The sequence below is a fragment of the Otolemur garnettii genome, unplaced genomic scaffold, assembly GCF_000181295.1.
Source record: "Otolemur garnettii isolate 467f Iridium unplaced genomic scaffold, OtoGar3 scaffold00178, whole genome shotgun sequence".
Classification (NCBI taxonomy): Eukaryota; Metazoa; Chordata; class Mammalia; order Primates; family Galagidae; genus Otolemur; species Otolemur garnettii.
Genome location: NW_003852573.1, coordinates 2,997,711 through 3,013,948, shown reverse-complemented (window position 1 = coordinate 3,013,948; position 16,238 = coordinate 2,997,711). Strand labels below are relative to the sequence as shown.

The 16,238-nt window shown below is 47.5% G+C and overlaps 2 protein-coding genes across 3 annotated transcripts in view; both read right to left on the bottom strand.

Annotated features, from left to right (window-relative positions):
• Nucleotides 1-1,245: 1,245 nt before the first annotated feature.
• FAM71A (family with sequence similarity 71 member A) lies at nucleotides 1,246-3,070 on the bottom strand. The gene is made up of 2 exons (XM_003800544.2): nucleotides 1,719-3,070; nucleotides 1,246-1,682 (listed from the first exon to the last, which is right to left on the bottom strand). Exons 1-2 carry the CDS (start codon nucleotides 3,067-3,069, stop codon nucleotides 1,246-1,248), a joined length of 1,788 nt encoding a protein of 595 aa, XP_003800592.1. The 5' UTR covers nucleotide 3,070.
• Nucleotides 3,071-7,792: 4,722 nt separating this feature from the next.
• The window catches only part of ATF3 (activating transcription factor 3), a 13,426-nt gene continuing 4,980 nt past the window's right edge, over nucleotides 7,793-16,238 (bottom strand). The window contains exons 2-4 of one of the 2 annotated variants that reach the window (XM_023519496.1): nucleotides 13,880-14,123; nucleotides 10,325-10,432; nucleotides 7,793-9,265 (exon numbers count right to left, since the gene is read on the bottom strand). In XM_023519496.1, coding sequence (XP_023375264.1) covers nucleotides 9,068-9,265; nucleotides 10,325-10,432; nucleotides 13,880-14,119 — 546 coding nt within the window. In that variant the 5' untranslated portion in view covers nucleotides 14,120-14,123 and the 3' untranslated portion in view covers nucleotides 7,793-9,067. Of the gene's footprint in view, nucleotides 9,266-10,324; nucleotides 10,433-13,879; nucleotides 14,293-16,238 lie in introns of those variants that run through there. The other variant, XM_012811860.2, reaches the window with a different exon arrangement.

The following is a 16,238-nucleotide window of genomic DNA, read 5'->3' as shown; positions in this document are numbered from 1 at the left end:
TGTCTCTATGAAAAATTAAAAAAAAAATATTAGCCAGGCATGGTGGCAGGCACCTTTAGGCTGAGGTAGGAGGATGGCTTAAGCCCTGACTCCAGCCTAGGTGACAGAGCTGTCTCCCACCCCCTAAAAAAATTTTGCATCTTAACAAAAAAGGCCTTTTAGATGTATGTCACTTTTATGCATACATAAAGTTGAAAGCATAATGTGGAAGAAATGTTTGAGTTATGTTTGGGGCAATGACAACATCACAACTATCTTAGCATTTGTAGGACCATTTTGATTTCAGAAATGTTGAAATGCAAAAAACAACAAAATAATAATGAACACTCTTGCACACCCTCTCCCTTGCTTAAGAACCAATACAGTTCCCAACCTCCCTGGAAACCCGTGCCTATCTCCCTGTCCCCACATCTTGCCTTTTCACCCAAGAGAAAGCCATGGTCCTGAATTTTGTTTACCATTCCGGCTCCTGTTTTTATCTGTTTAACCAAACACGTAATATATTATTTGATCTTATTTTTGAACTGTTCTAAGTGGAATTGTATCTTATTCTATGATTTGCTTTTTTAAAAACATTATGAGCAAAATTTATCTTTGCTAATATGTGTAGCTGCCATGCAGTGTTCCCCGTTGAATATCCCCATCTATTCATAGCTCACTCTCTTATCAGTTCTCTGTTGATGGACATTTGGGCTGTTTCCTGTGTTTTGCTATTCGATTATTTTGCTGCAAATGTTCTTATAGCTGTTTCCTGGAGCACACATATGTGTTTCTCCAGGAACACACCTAGGAGTAGAATTGCTATGTCTAGACAGGGTCCTTTCTGTTCTGATTGCTAACAAATACTGCGGCTCCCTTTCTCCCACTTCCCCTCCCCCACTAGGCTTAGAGGAGAAGAGTCCTGTTCTTGCTTTATCTATGGACCTCCAGGAGAAGAAAATTTTATGAGAAGGATAGTCCCAGCCCACAGTTTGTGACTCTCAACCAGGAAGGGGTTGAGGCGCTCATCTGGTCTCCACTGAGCATAGATGTGGTCCTGGGGTCTCAGGGTGCAGTACAGTTAACATCACAGAATTCAATGTGAGGTCACTATGGGTCTGTGGGGTGTGGATATTCAGACAGAAGGCAGCAAGCCACATTCAGATGTATGGTTCTTTATTTAAACTGCAGTAAATAAAGCTGGAATCAGCTCTCAGGGATACTCCCCAGAGCCCTGGGCCCCTCTGCAGTTTGTGGCTCCAGGTCCTAATTATGGGCTGTGAAGGTCACTGTCTCCATGATCTCGGATGTCACAGAGCTGACCACCTCCAGGTCCTGGCCACTCTCCCCCGCCTCCACAATGGCCTCCATGGTGTTCCTCTCCATTGTCTTCGCCACTATGTCCACATTTCTGCCACGTGGTGAGCCCCCTGCTTTTGTAGTAAGGTTGGCTCTGACATTCCTCAAGAAAGAGCTGATCCTGTTGAGTCTCTTGCTGGAGCCTGAACTAGCGGTTGATAAGCTCCTTCCGGATTTGTGAGAGGTCCTCGAGTCCTTGGTGATGGGTGTGTGGCTGACGCCTTTGTGTGAGCCGCTACGACCTTTGTCCTTTCTGTCCTCTCTGCTGGCTCGGTGGCTGGATGAGGAATGGCTGGGGGATTTTCGGGCTACCTTGTCACTGCTCGTCTTCCGGCGACTCTCACCTGTCCGGCGACTCTCACCTGTCCGGCGACTCTCACCTGTCCTGCGATGATGGGTACTCCTGCCTCCGAGCGCTCTGTCCTTCTCCCTTCTCTCCCTCCTCTCCCTCCTCTCCCTTCTCTCCCTCCGTTCCTTGCGGCCTTCCACACTGGTCTGGGACCGCTGCCTTCGGTGTGTTCCAGTTTCACTGTGTTCTCTCAGCAAGGTTGTGATGGAAGGTCCCGCAGTTGGACTGTTTTCTACTTCTACAGCAATCTTGCTGGTAGATTCTATTTCAGCAATCGTCACACTCATGATGCCCTCTGTGGGGAGGTTACTGGATATACCAGAAATATTCTCTGAGGACTTGCTGGCAGCCTTGACAATGGCCTTATTGAATGCTGAAGACCTGCTGGCAGAGCCTGCAATGGCTATGTTGCTGCTTCCTTCTGCTTCTGGGGTGGCATCTCCTGCTATGGACCTGACATCTCCAGGGCTCACACACTTGGTCACTGGGACACTGGTCACTGGGACACTCGAAGTACTTACAGTGGCTCCAGCTGTCCCAGCAGCTGCTGTCTCTTTGGTTACTCGTGTCGATGACTTTTTGGCCAGCTCTGCAGATTTTTTTTTGGAGATGGATACATTGGACCCACCGGTGGGTTTGTGAGAGTCGTGTTGGACCCCCTCACCCCCAGCATAAGCAGCAGAGCTGGCTCCACACACGTCAGAGACCATGTGGAGGCTCCTGATGCTGACCTGGTCCTGGTCCCCCTTTCCTTGCAAATCCACGGCTCCCAGGCTTGTCCCGTCCTCATCCAGCACAGGCATGGACAAGTCCTCGGCAGGAATGGCATAGGTGCTGCTGTTACTGTCCACAGGTGGTCGCAGGAGGTAGATTAGTTTTTCCCAATAGGCGAAGAGGTCATTCCGTGCATCTAGAGGTGGACATAGCTGCAGGTAGCAAGAACGGCCAGTGGCAAACTTCAGGCGCAACTGTTGTTTCTCACGGTCGTGAACAGAGATCCTTACAAACTTCAAGGGAAGGAGCCTGGTGAGCTCTAAGGCCTTTGTAGCCTTGCGGCCTCTTCCCTTGGTGGCCTGGCCACGTCCAGCATACTCATCACAGTTGGTGGCTGGTCGGGCCAGCAGCATGACGTCAGGGAGTGGGAGGCTGGGGCTAGTGCACGCGATGCCCACGGTCACCATTCGGACACGGTTGTGCACGTCAATCACTTCTCCCCTTTTGGTGATCTGGATAAAGTCGCTCTCAAATATTGGTGCATACTTGAATATATCATATTCTCCTTTGTACAGCTGTCGCTGCAGTTTCCCCATGGCAGTGTTGAACATACCCACCCTGGAGCCACTCTGGGCGGTGTAATATGGCAACAGGCTGTCACTGTTCATGGCTCCCTGGGTCTTCCTTGGCCTCGTTGGCAGGTGAGGGAGCAGTGATGCTCCTGGGCCACAAAGATGGCTCTGCAGCTGGTCTCTCCACCCCACCACACCCCACAAGCCCCCCCCTTTTGCCTCAAAGCCTCCCAGAGGCTGAGGTTGGGGGTGGGGGCACAGATGGTTGCCGTGGGGATGCAGTGGCCTGCCGGACTGCAGACTGAATCTCTTCGTTGACGTAGAGATGCAGGGTCGGCTCCTGAGAGGGTTTCTGGGTCTAACCCCCTCACTTCCACCTCTGATTTTATAACTCCCTGACAGTCTACAAACTGCAGTCCCAGCGACAGAAGTGACCATCCTCTTGGCCTAAGTCCCTGCACAGCCATATTTATCATCCACTGTCCTTTGTGACCTGTCACTGTCACACCCCTTTGTTTTCATCTCCCACTGCCTCCCAGGGCAGAGTCAACCCTCAGAGGACAGGTCCCCCTGCCAGGCACTCAGGTGAATGCCAAAATAAACATTTTTTTCAAATGAGAAAATTTTGTATGGCTTCCCCCCCACCCCCCCACCCCCGCCCCGGACCCTGCAATTCAAATGATTCAACAAACAGACAACATCTCTAGGAATGCTAGATAAGAGGATAAATTTGACCATCTGAGTTACATGGTTTAATTTTATAGAAAAATCTAGGATTGGCAGTCTTGGTTCTTAGCCTATACTTTCATAAAATCTCAGTGAATGTTGACGATGGCAATCTTTAATAATAACATTAAAGATTATTTCTAGTGGGTGCTGTACTATTTTCTTCACTTCATATCATAAGAACCCATTGAGCCTGGGACAATTACTACTGTCCCCATATTACAGGTAAAAAAACTGAGGTTGTGTCCTTTATCTACATTCATAGAATGAATAGGTAGTGGAGGCATTATCAGAATCCAGGCTTAGACGATTTTAAAGTCTCTGTTCTGAACTACTATAGTACTTTGCCTCACAAGGAATGCTTGGGCCAGGCACATGTTTTCAAAGTGGACCACTGACTTAAGAAGACCAATTCGGGCTCGGCGCCTGTGGCTCAAGTGGCTAAGGCACCAGCCACATACACCTAAGGTGGCAGGTTCGAATCCCCAGCCTGGGCCCGCCAAACAACAATGATGGCTGCAACCAAAAAATGGCCAGGTGTTGTGGCGGGCGCCTGTAGTCCCAGCTACTTGGGAGGCGGAGGCAGGAGACTCGCTTGAGCCCAGGAGTTGGAGATTGCTGTGAGCTGTGATGCCATGGCACTCTACCCAGGGGGATAGCTTGAGGCTCCGTCTCAAAAAAAAAAAAGAAGACCAATTTGGTGCATTACAGGAAGCTGCATAAATTAGCTCTACATGCCCGTTTATTTATGCACGTATGTTATGGAGAAACCAGGACAACGACTTCAGACGGGCTGGGCTGAGCTGGGGATTAAATTTCCTAGGAATTCACCTCTGTTCCTCCCATCCACTACAATCACCCCATTCCCCATTTCCTGCCTGTGAAATGCCAGACAGAGGAGAATGGGAGGGAGGTGCAATCTTACACTCCAGGGGCCTGCCCAAGCCCCTCCTGAACTAACCTCCCTACCGTGCCAAAGTGGCTTGGAAGCCCTTTACACCACGTGACAGCACCTGCCATTCTGTCCCCTGCTTGTTGCCATTTCTGCAAAGCTAGCCACAGAATAAGTACTTTGAGTAATTCTGAGAAGGAGCTCCTGCTTCCAACTCTCTTTTCTCCCCATTTGATAGTTATGCTTGAAATTTCACCTTGGAGATTTATTCCCTGAAGGTAAAGGCCCATTTTTTTTTAGAATACACAGACTATCAATGGGTGGCTGGCTAAGGAAAATGTGGAGTATCTATATAGTGGAGTATCATTCAGCCACACTACCATATGCTGATGCTTAAAAACATTATCCTGAGTGAAAGGAGCCAGACACACAAGGCCACACATACCATCCACTTATCTAAGATAGGCAAATCCCTGGAGACAGGAAGATTAGCGGTTGCGAGGGGAGGGGGCTGGAGAGAGAGGGGAATGGGAAGTGACTGCTTAATGGGTATGGATTTCCTTTGGAAGTAATGAAAAAGTTCTAGAAATAGATAGTGGTGGTTACACAGCATTGTGAATGTACTTAATGTCATGGGGTTTTGTACACTTAGAAATAGTTACGATGGTAAATTTTTGTTATGTATAGTTTATAACACACACTCATAAATGTACAATCTCCTGTTTGGAACTATTGTGGTTTAAAGAAACACGGGCTTGCAGCTTAGAAAGCTCAACTGTGAGACCTTGAGCAAGTCACTTTGCCTTCTATGTCCTCATCTGTAAGATGCAGAATATAGTTGTGCAGACTGTTTTTTTTTGTTTGTTTTGAGACAGAGCCTCAAGCTGTCCCCCTGGGTAGAGTGCTGTGGCAACACAGCTCACAGCAACCTCCAACTCCTGGGCTCAAGCAAGTTTCCTGCCTCCACCTCCCAAGTAGCTGGGACCACAGGCGCCCACCACAACACTTGGCTTTTTTTTGGTTGCAGCCGTCATTGTTGTTTGGGGGCCCAGGCTGGATTCAAACCTGCCACCTTAGGTGTATGTGGCTGGTGCCTTAGCCACTTGAGCCACAGGCACCGAGCCTAGTTGTGCAGACTGAATGGGATTGTGTACATGAAGTGTTTAGCTCATTGCCCTCCTCAGTAAATGTTAGATATTATTAGCATTAGTCCTCAGCCATCCCTTTAACCTCAGTGTGAATTTCCTCCTGAAAGAAGTTTTTGGTGAGACGTAGAAAATCTTCTGGAGTTACAGCCACCATGAGTTCACAGGAAGATGCTCTGTGGGCAAACTTGACCTCCTTTCAGGCAAATCTTGACCAGAAATATGGTTCACTCCACAGAGAAACGGTACTGGAGCCCAATCAGAAGGCGTGGAGCAGGGAAGAGAGGAGAAATCTTGGTAGGATTCAGGTGTCAAAGGTTTATTCAAAGCTCATAGGGAGAAATTAGGGTAAAGATGGAAAAGAGGACTTCAGCTCTTGATGGAAAGGGAGGGCATTTAATTTCAGAACCCCTGTCTTCTGCCAGAACCCTTCAAAGCTTTTTACTCCACAACAGGTGTCTGGCCAGCTCTCAGGGAAAGAATAGAGGGACAGGAGGAAGGCAAAAGGAGGGTGGCTTTCCTCGCTCAGCTAGTATGACTCCCCCTGACCCCCAGTGAGAGATGCCTCAGTGCAAAGACATTGTCAAACCAGGTGTTTCATTCTGGCAGCAACCCCATTCAAGTTTATTTTCTCTCAACACTCCCCAACCTTTCTTCTTCTTCAAAGGTAAAACAAGATGAACTAAACGACTTGATGGTAAATATGTATTTCTCCTTTTCTTTATTAAAGTATCAAAACATAAACTTTGGCTACAGAAAACAACTATTTCTAATTCATTCGTTGAAAGAACTTACAGTGATGCTGACCATCCACAGTGCGTTTCTCACATCACTTTTTCTTGCCATAGCCACTCACCCCCTCTCTAATCCACTGTTGTCGAGGTCAGTCTGCAAATGTCTTGAGTTTCATGATGGCTGGTGGGTGACACCTCTATCCTTAGCTAGAAGGTAAATCGAGGGAGTTTTGCCCCTCCATCAAGATAAGGAACAGAGATTATTTACTCCAAGGACCGGTGAATGGTACTAACACCCCTATGGCTCTTGACAGATGAGGAAAGACCCTGGAAGTGCAATTAAAGCAGCAAAATTAGGACGCTTCTGTCACAAGTGATAGTTTAAGGAACCATGCATGAGTTCAAAGGAGCAGGCACACCACTTCGTGTGGGTGAATCTAACATTTAATGGAGCCAGTATCTCTCTGAAGAACAGCACTGGTAACAAAGTAGCCCATTCGTCTTTCCAGCCTGCCAGTGTCTCATACACACACACACACACACACACAAAGAGCAAGGGAGCCCAGCTCTACTCAGACCTAAGGAATCATAAGCCCTGGAAATTCTACGAAATTAGGTGGAATACCTTTCTTTGAATTATCACACCCCTCCTGTTCTTTTTCCCACTCTCCTTCCCTTTCCTGGTATATCTTTGTAACAATGAGATACACATTTGAACATAACAGATGTAATTCAACGGAATAATTCTTTTAAAATTTTTTTGTACTTCGAACACTAGGAGGTAGATGTATTTTGTTTATATACTTTATTTTTTTTCACAAATTGCGTCAAGGTTATAAGCGTGCCCCTCACCTGCACTGTGTGCACCGTACCCAGTAGGTGTGAATAACCCACCCCTCCTCCCCCAACCAAATAATTCTTTAAGAGGAGCTCTATAGCAGACCATTAGGTGTCAAAGGCTCAAACTGAACAACAAGTGTGTGTTTTAAGTGTTTATACATTCCGAGAAAATGATAGTTAAGGTATTCTGCAATTCAGATTTTATGTCAAAATTCTAATATCTTAACACCAAACTGTGCATCTAAAAGATGTATTTGGTGCTGTGTCTCAGGGATTGGTATTGAGAAATTGAGCATCTGGTGCCACGGACTGAGGAACAGGATTGAAACTCAACCATCCCACCTAGTGGTGCCCCAAAGGACAAACAATGACACCCAGACAATTTTTAAAGCTAAACACCTCCCATAATGGAGAGAGGAGGGGTGGGGAACGACCAGATCTCAACAACCAACAGATTTAAAAGAAACCAGCACAACACACTTCCATGTCTTGGTTCCAATATTTATTATATGGACAGGTTAGGAATACTAGGATAAATAATATTTTCTCTTACGGAAAATTGTAATAGTATTTTTGAGTAAGATTAAACACTCTGAGAATTTCACAGAAACATCAGAATTTTAACAGACAATAGCCAGAGTTTTTGTGGCCAGCGTGAGTGACTTCTCACAGCTGCAAATGCCCTGGGCCAGATTTCTTAAAACAGTGACATGACAAAAACGATGCCATTGACATCCAATAATGTTAAAGCCTAGGCATCACCTGGCCTCATATATGTCTCCATTGACTATGGTTTTCAACCACAAGGAAAGGAAAATGGAATATTCTTTGGCTCTCCCAGCCTAGAACTAACTCCTGACCCAAGTCACTGAGTGGAGAGTCCTAAGACTTTGGAAGTTGGACTTTCTTTCTGCTTTCTTCCTGTAACATTGGAACTGAGTTTGCAACCGAGGGTCTGCTGTCATGCCCCCATAGACTCTGTGTCAACATCAGGAGAGTTCTCCAGGGGCTGACCAGCTCTCTGGCCACCTGAACATTGTGTGAAACACATGGTGACAACCCCTTCGACTCTCCGATCTGAGGAAAAGCATGTAAAAGTCACACCAGTGTTGTGCAAAACAAACATCAAAAGGCCACGATGCCTGGTTTTGAAACAAATGCTTTGCACACCATAATTCCTGGACATAACAGCATATTTGCTAGAAAGCACAACCCTGGCCATTGCACAAATGGTTTTGAAACAAATGCCTTGCACACAGTAATTCCTGGACATAATAGCATATTTGCTAGAAAGCACAACCCTGGCCATTGCACAACTTCACTAAATGCTGTTCTCACTCCATGTCCCCAAAGAGTGACAATGGCAGCCTCAGTGGAGGAGTTGGCTCCACCCCACCCACCTAAGATACAGACACTTCTGTATTAAAACTAGCAATAGGCATCCTGGTTTTTATAGAATCCAGATGAAAGGTGGGTAGGACCCTAGCCAGGGGCCATCTGGAACATCCAAGAATGTCCAGTGTGTTGAGGCCTATGTTCTGGAGTTGGGGCAATGATGCACTTGCCCTGGTCCAATATCCACTCTGGGGCAGAACAGAAAGGCCCAGCTGAGTCACCGTAGGCCCTCCCACCTCCATGGTTCTCTGCTGCTGGGATTCTAGAGATGCACAGGAAGTCAGCTCTCCAATGGCTTCAGGGTTCGGGGTGTGAAAGGAGGATTCAGTGAGGACTCCCCAGTTCCCCAACACTGTGGTTGCTTAGCTCTGCAATGTTCCTTCTTTTATCTGTTGGATAAAGAGGTTTCTCTCATCTTCTGGAGTCCGCCCATTCTGAGCCCGGACAATACATGTGGGCCGATGGAGGTTGAGCATGTATATCAAATGCTGCTTCTCATTCTTGAGCTCCTCAATTTGGGCCTTCAGTTCGGCATTCACACTCTCCAGCTTCTCTGATTCCTGGGGCACAAGTGACAGAGGCATTAGGAACAGAGTCCATGGTCAGTGGGGAGGGTAAGGCCTGGGATGCTGCTTGGATAGTGGGGGGCACCTGGGATATTTTGGGGCTCACAAGCCAGGAGAGCTTTGCTGAGGGGCCTGGAAGAGCAGCACTAGGTTTGGGAGAATGCAGACCCTGGAGAAGCCTTTGAACATGGCTTCTTCAGAGAAGCGCTGGAGACACCACAGAGGTAGGCTGTGACTCCACTACTTCTGAAGCTGAGAGGAGCCAACAGTTCAGAGATCTCCTTTGCATGTCCCCGACAGCCCATGTTTGGGTCTTCTGGACCCAGAAGGCCCTTGGGAAGTGGCGAGAAATCCAGACTCATGGTGCTTTATCTTTTGTGAGTCACTGATCTCACTGAGATATTCATCTCCCCAGAAAAAATGTACAACACCCCAAATTTCCTCATTTTCACTGACCCCTGAAGCAATCAACAGAACTCTTGGGGACTTGTGGAACCTGGATTAAGACTCTGCCCTGACCTGTCCACACTTGGGGGGGGGGGGAGGGACACACCCATTAGAAAGACTGCTAGGCACAGGGGCTCTGCTGGCCCACAAATGCTGTTCCCTGTCTTGTTTCATGGGAGGGGCTGGCTGCATGCAGCCAGGAGCTCAGACTGCTGGGTGAGCTGGGAAGAAGGGCTACAGAGTTAACTGGACAGGAATGTAAAGAAAGTGTAACCACTGCTTGTTCCTCAAACAAGGAAATGACTTGTTTGAAGAGATTAATTAAAGCCTTTTCACAGTGAGCCAAATGAGAGCTGGCAGCTTCCTTTTCTCAGAAAACTGGGCAAGTGAAGCTTCTTTGACTGTGCCGGTGGGTCCTACAGCCTGGAAGTTGCTGGACATGTATGGGCCGGCAGAGGCTGCTGTAAGCTGGGTAGCAGACAAATTCACACACCTGCTCCTCATACAACTAGAGCCACATCCACGGAGCTAAACTTGGCTACCTCCTCATTCTGCAACTGGCATTTCTGCCACCAGCCAGAGCCAGGGGACACTAGAGGCACTCACTTTCTGCAGGCACTCCGTCTTCTCCTTCTTCTTGTTTCGGCACTTGGCTGCTGCAATCTTATTTCTTTCCCGTCTCCTCTTTTTCCGTTCATCTTCTTCAGGGGCCACCTATAAAATCCAAAGGGTACACGTTTAATGAGAGGCAAGAAATGCTACCTGCCTCAAGACACAGCCTTTTACTGTCACCAAAAAATTGGCAAACCTAACGCTGAAGGACCCAGAAAAATAAAGCCCTAGACTTTTGCATGAAACTCCAAACACACATGTGCACACACTTGAGAACAAAGAAAATAGTGGAAATATTGGTAAGTTAGAATTTAGCCTACTTTATTTTTTTTTTAAAGATGAGGTCTCACTATGTAGCCCAGGCTGGTCTCAATCTTCTAGGCTCAAATGATCCTCCCCCCTTGGCCTCCCAAGGTGCTGCGATTACAGAGATGAGCTATCCATGTTTGGCCCCAAATTTAAAAAAAACTACTTTAAAAACTCATTTGAAGTCTGAAACGAGTACATTGATAACTATTGTTACTAACTGTAAGTCATTTAAAGCTGGAAACAGATTCTGCTTGGTAAATATATCCTTTTCCTTAGAACTAAAAATCACCTCAGGATCCTCACCTAGCCCCCCTATCTCTACCTTCTTTTTTGATTCAAGACCCAGGGGTAACCCCATTCATCTCTATCTTTACCTGCACAGTGCTAGTATCACAATTTGGAAGAAGCCCAGGGAGCTCTAGGAAAAGAAGCACCTGAGCCCATTTGCAGCCAGAGCGGCATTAATCAGCCCATGGCGTGGGTGCCACCTGCAGGTGGTAAACTAGAACCATCACTGATTCAGCCAACAGATAAACACAGATCTCCCTTGTGCCTCACCTGAGCCGGCCCCAACAGATGCAATCAGTGTAACCTGGTTCTCAGTACCTCAACGAATCCTCAACAACAACAACAACAAAAAGAATAAAACTCTGTCCTGCTTTGGGATCTGGTCCTCTAGGGAAGCAAATTCAGATCTCTGTCTATGGATCCACAGGAAATCAGCAGCATGCAGCCACTGGATATGGCTTAGAGCCAGGGTCCAGCAGGGATGAAGCACTTGTAGTGAGCTGGGTGGGAGACAGCACAGGCTGCCAGTGTCAGACCCTTTCATGTCCCTGCCCTTGCTCTGGACAAAGAGAAGGGTGTGGGAGCCACACCTCAAACCAAAGAGGTTCTGAGATGTCATCATCACTTCATGGCTGACTTCTTACTATCCTTTTGATTTAGATGGCATCTTCTTTGCTGGCCTGAGGCAGGAAGCCTTCCAATTTAGGGAAATAAAGCCTAAGGGGGAAATATGGTGAGAGGAATTTTCATCTTCCACATCTTGGATCCCAGAACCAGATAGCCACACATTTAGGCTTTAGACTAATCTGGCTTTGAATCTCAGCATCATTACTCATTAGCTGAGAGACCTTGGGCAAGTTACCAAATTCTTCTGAGCCTCAGTTTCCTCATGTGTACAGTGGGATCAATAACCTTATCTACCCAGTGTAGGAGGTATGAACATGAAATTAGTTAGTGCACATATACTGCTTTGCGCAGTGTTCAGGCTGCCTCTTCTTCCTCTGGAGAACCCTCCAAATATCCCTCCAAAATGCTTTCTTTCTTTCTATGGGAACCTTAATACTTTCATTGCTTCCTGTTCCCTTAATATATCTAATTAGGAAAAAAACAATCTCAGGGTCCACTGTGTACTGTCCAGTATTGGACTGGGCACCATTAAACATTTTGTCGGGGAATGGTGTCTCCTTCTGGGAACTTCCCTGAGGTTAATTGGGGGTATAGCTCATGCACCAATGATGCCTTATGGATACGGCATCTTAGTTCCTAGTACCATTCACTGAATGCTAACTATCAGGTAGGCCTCTGCTAGACCCTTAATAAATGCCATCTCATTTAAGCCGTAGATGGATCCCAAGCAGGAATCATTATAGATCATAAAGACTCTTAACTATTCTCTTTTTAAATTCAGTTCTTTTGGGGCGGCCCCACTTCCCCCTTGCCCAAAGGCTACAATCAAGACAGTTAAGTAAGCTTGAAACAGTCCTATCTCGTAACCTTGAGGGAAAGGCCAATGAAAAGGCAGGACTTTGGCTATGACATCCTTTTTTTTTTTTTCAGTTACCCTGGGTAGAGTGCTATGGCATCATAGCTTGCAGCAACCTCACCTCTTGTACTCAAGAAGTCCTCCTGACTCAGCCTCCCAAGTAGCTAGGACTATAGGCATCCTCCACGATGTCTGGCTAGTTTTTCTATTTTTTAGTAGAGACGGGGTCTCATTCATGCTCAGGCTGGTCTTAAACTCCTGAGCTCAGGCCATCCACCCACCTCTGCCTCCGAGAGTGCTAGGATTACAGGCATGAGCCACCTCGCCTGGCCTCTAGGACATTCTTGAGCCTCTGGAGCATCACCAACAACCACCTCACAGATGTCTCAGCATGTTTGTTATTCCAGGGGCCTTATACAGGGTTGCCAAGTGGGGATAATGCAAATGTTTGAGCCAGAAGTAACCTGGAGCATCGGCTGGTACCAAAGCCGTAGGCGCTGCTACAGGGAAGGGTGAAGTGGCTGCCTGGTCCTTGTCCCACCATGTGGACACTTGGGTCCTGGTAGTAATGAAAATGACCACCACCCTCTGTTCTGCTTCAGAACAGTTCAACACAGAAGGTGGCCCCATTCTAACTCATGGCTTTAAATGCTATTTATATGCTGATGAATTCAAGTTCTCTATCTGTGGTTCAGACTTTCCCCCTGAACTCCAGACCCATGTATTTACCTGCCTGCTGGACATCTGGAATGGCGTGTAGAACAGGACAGAATTTCTGCTCTGCCCCTTACCCAACCTCCCATAGCCCCAGTCACAGCAGCAAATGGACACTCCATTTGTACAGCCGTGCAGGCCAGAAAACTGGGAGTCACCCTCAAGTCCTCTCTCTCATGCCCACAGCCAACCCATCAGTAAATCACCTTTGCCCTCCAGTCAGATCCAGAGGCCCACTGCTGCTCACAGCTACACCGTGCCCACCCTGCCCAGGACCCCCTGCACAGGCTGGTTTCTATACACTCTGCCTCGGTCTTGCCCCTACCATCCATTCTCAGCACGGCGCCCAGGGGACGCTTCTTGAAACTCTGCTGTACATAAGACACACCCCTATTTTGCTCCTCCCTCCACGCTCCACCCCACCACACAGCTCACCCTGCACTAACCAGACTCCCACCTTGGTGCCCTTGATTTCTTTTGCTGGATCTCCACACTGTTCCGTCTGTCTCTCAAAGGTCACTATCAGTGAAGCCCTCCCAGAGCAGCGGCCCCACCCCTCTCCGTGCTGCCTGTCCCCTCCCCGCTTTAGTCTCTCTCACGTTATGTACCTCCGTGTGCCCTGTATTAATTGCCTCCTCCCAGGAGGTCAGCTCCCTGACGGTTTGTTTGTATTACTCCCCACTACACCCCCCTGCCTAGAGCATACCCGACAGGTGGTGGCTGTGTGACAGATGTGCTGAAAAAATGAACCTCACCTCCGCTTTTGTGACCGACATCCCAAGGGGTCTGTCACTGACAGTAACCGACTCCAGCGCAGAGGACATCCGGTGGCAGAGGTGTTTGTTCTGGATGGCAAACCTCAGCTCTTCCTTGACAAAGGGTGTCAGGTTAGCAAAATCCTCAAACACCAGTGACCCAGGAGGAGACAAGCAGGGGACGATGGCAGAAGCACTGACTTCTGAGGCAGAGACCTGGCCTGGGTGTTGAAGCATCATTTTGCTGAAAGACACATTGAAACCCAAACTGCTTCAGGGGTCCTGGGGCACGGAGTGAAGTGTCCCTTCACCCCATAAATGCTACCCCTAGAACCTTGTTCTCAGAGGTAAGTTCCATAAGCCCTTGGGCTTCTGTTCTATTTTCTTTCTTTCTTTCTTTCTTTCTTTTTTTTTTTTTTTTTGAGACAGAGCCTCAAGCTGTTCCCCTGGGTAGAGTGCCATGGCATCACAGCTCACAGCAACCTCCAACTCCTGGGCTCAAGTGAGTCTCCTGCCTCAGCTTCCCAAGTTGCTGGGACCACAGGTGCCCGCCACAATGCCTGGCTATTTGTTTTGGTTGCAGCTGTCATTGTTGTTCAGCAGGCTGGGCTGGATTCAAACCCGCCACCTTAGGTGTATGGGGCTGGCGCCTTAGCCACTTGAGCCACAGGCGCCGAGCCTTTCTCTTCTATTTTCATTTCATGCCATTCTCATTTTAAGTAAAACAGGTTCTTATAATACACAGCTCAGGGACATGGATAAAATTCCTAATGGAAGTTTTTAAGAGTTGATGTTTCAAGCTATTCTGAACTCACAGGAGCTGTTAGTTTTGGCTGATGTGCATATGTACAAATGTTGCCTCAAACAGTCCTAAAAGAGGAAGAGTATTTTAAAAACATCAGTGAGAACATTATGTAACCTCACTTTCAGTCTCTTTTTCAAAAGGAAACTTGGAAGGTACCTGAAATCAAGTTGAATCTATCAGAAAATGGAAGGAAAAGCAAGGAACGGGGCACCCCTGAATTTAGCAAAAGCATCATTGAAGCTTCTCACCCCAGAAGCTGGATCCAAGTAATAGGAACGAGGACAGCCAGGTGGGTTTCTTTACTCCAGTCCTTGGCAGGGGATGAGGGGTGAGGATTTTTAAGGTTAAGGGTGAATAAAAGAACTTCGAGAAGAGCAAGGTGAGGAACTAAGATTTGGACATTCTGAGGGTGTTATTCAGGTCTGTGGTGTAAGGAGAGGCTCGGGGTAGGGGCAGGAGGAGACCCTGGCATGGCTGTGGCTCTAAAGAGCAGTGACATGGGCCAGTGGCCTCGGCTCTCTGACACTTGGCCTGCATGTGGCAGATGGTGGAGAGCCGCTCCAGAGCAGGGTTTGACATTTCTACTGTCGCTTTACTCTAGACCTGGCCCAGAACCTGGCTTACAGTGCCTGCTGACCAGTTGTACACTGCCCAACTGAATACATGAACGAAGACAGGTGGTTGAATCAAATGGCCTCTGAGGTCCAAGGTCCCGTCTCTATCATTCTATAGCTCAGTGAGCCCAAAGGGATGGCAAAAGGAAAATAAAGGGTAGAAATAGTAATAGTACTATGACTATAATTTGGAATAGTTCCCCATGAGTCTTGCCCTGCCATGTACTGGCTCCAGTGACCATTCTCTCCTCCCTGCAGTCAGTTCTCAAAGGGCAATGAGAATAGGGCCTTGTCTGGACAGCAAGCCCACTGGAGCATCTCTCTCAATCAGGGGATTGATCGGTGTTCATTAGCCAAGTCCAGCCAGACAAGGTACATCTCTAACAGGTGAGGAGAGCCTCCTTCATCCCAGAAACCTTATGTGCACTGTGTCATTAAATCCTCACCAGAACCCAGGGAGTTAGATCCTAGCCCCATTTTATAGATGAGGTAACTGATATTCAGACAAGCTAAGTAATTTGTCAAAAGTCATAATATTAATATGGGGCAGCATCAGGATTTGGAATTAGGTTAGTTTGGCTCCAGAATCCATGCCTTTAATTTATACATTGCAAAAATAAACAAATATTATTATGCATCGCAAAACCAAATATTTTATATTGCACCCCCCCCCAAATGAAACAAATTTATTTGGGGGCGTGCAGGCACTGGGGTAGAGGGCCTGAAACTGAAGCAATGGGGAGTAGACTAGGCAAAGACCCATGGGGAGCACCTGAACTCTGTTCAATAAAGTGTCATCTTCGTATCCCAGATGCTCACTCAGGCTGCTGCCTGTCTTCTGGGAGTACATTTAAGTGCGTCTTTATCGGCTCGGCACCTGTGGCTCAACTGGCTAGGGCGCCAGCCACATACACCTAAGGTGGCGGGTTCGAATCCAGCC

Excerpts from the sequence above, each read along its gene's own strand:
- FAM71A (XM_003800544.2), bottom strand. The coding sequence starts at position 3,069 with ATGAACAGTGACAGCCTGTTGCCATATTACACCGCCCAGAGTGGCTCC. Across the intron at positions 1,683-1,718 it reads TACCCATCATCGCAGGACAG|GTGAGAGTCGCCGGAAGACG; the intron begins GTGAGAGTCGCC and ends GTCGCCGGACAG.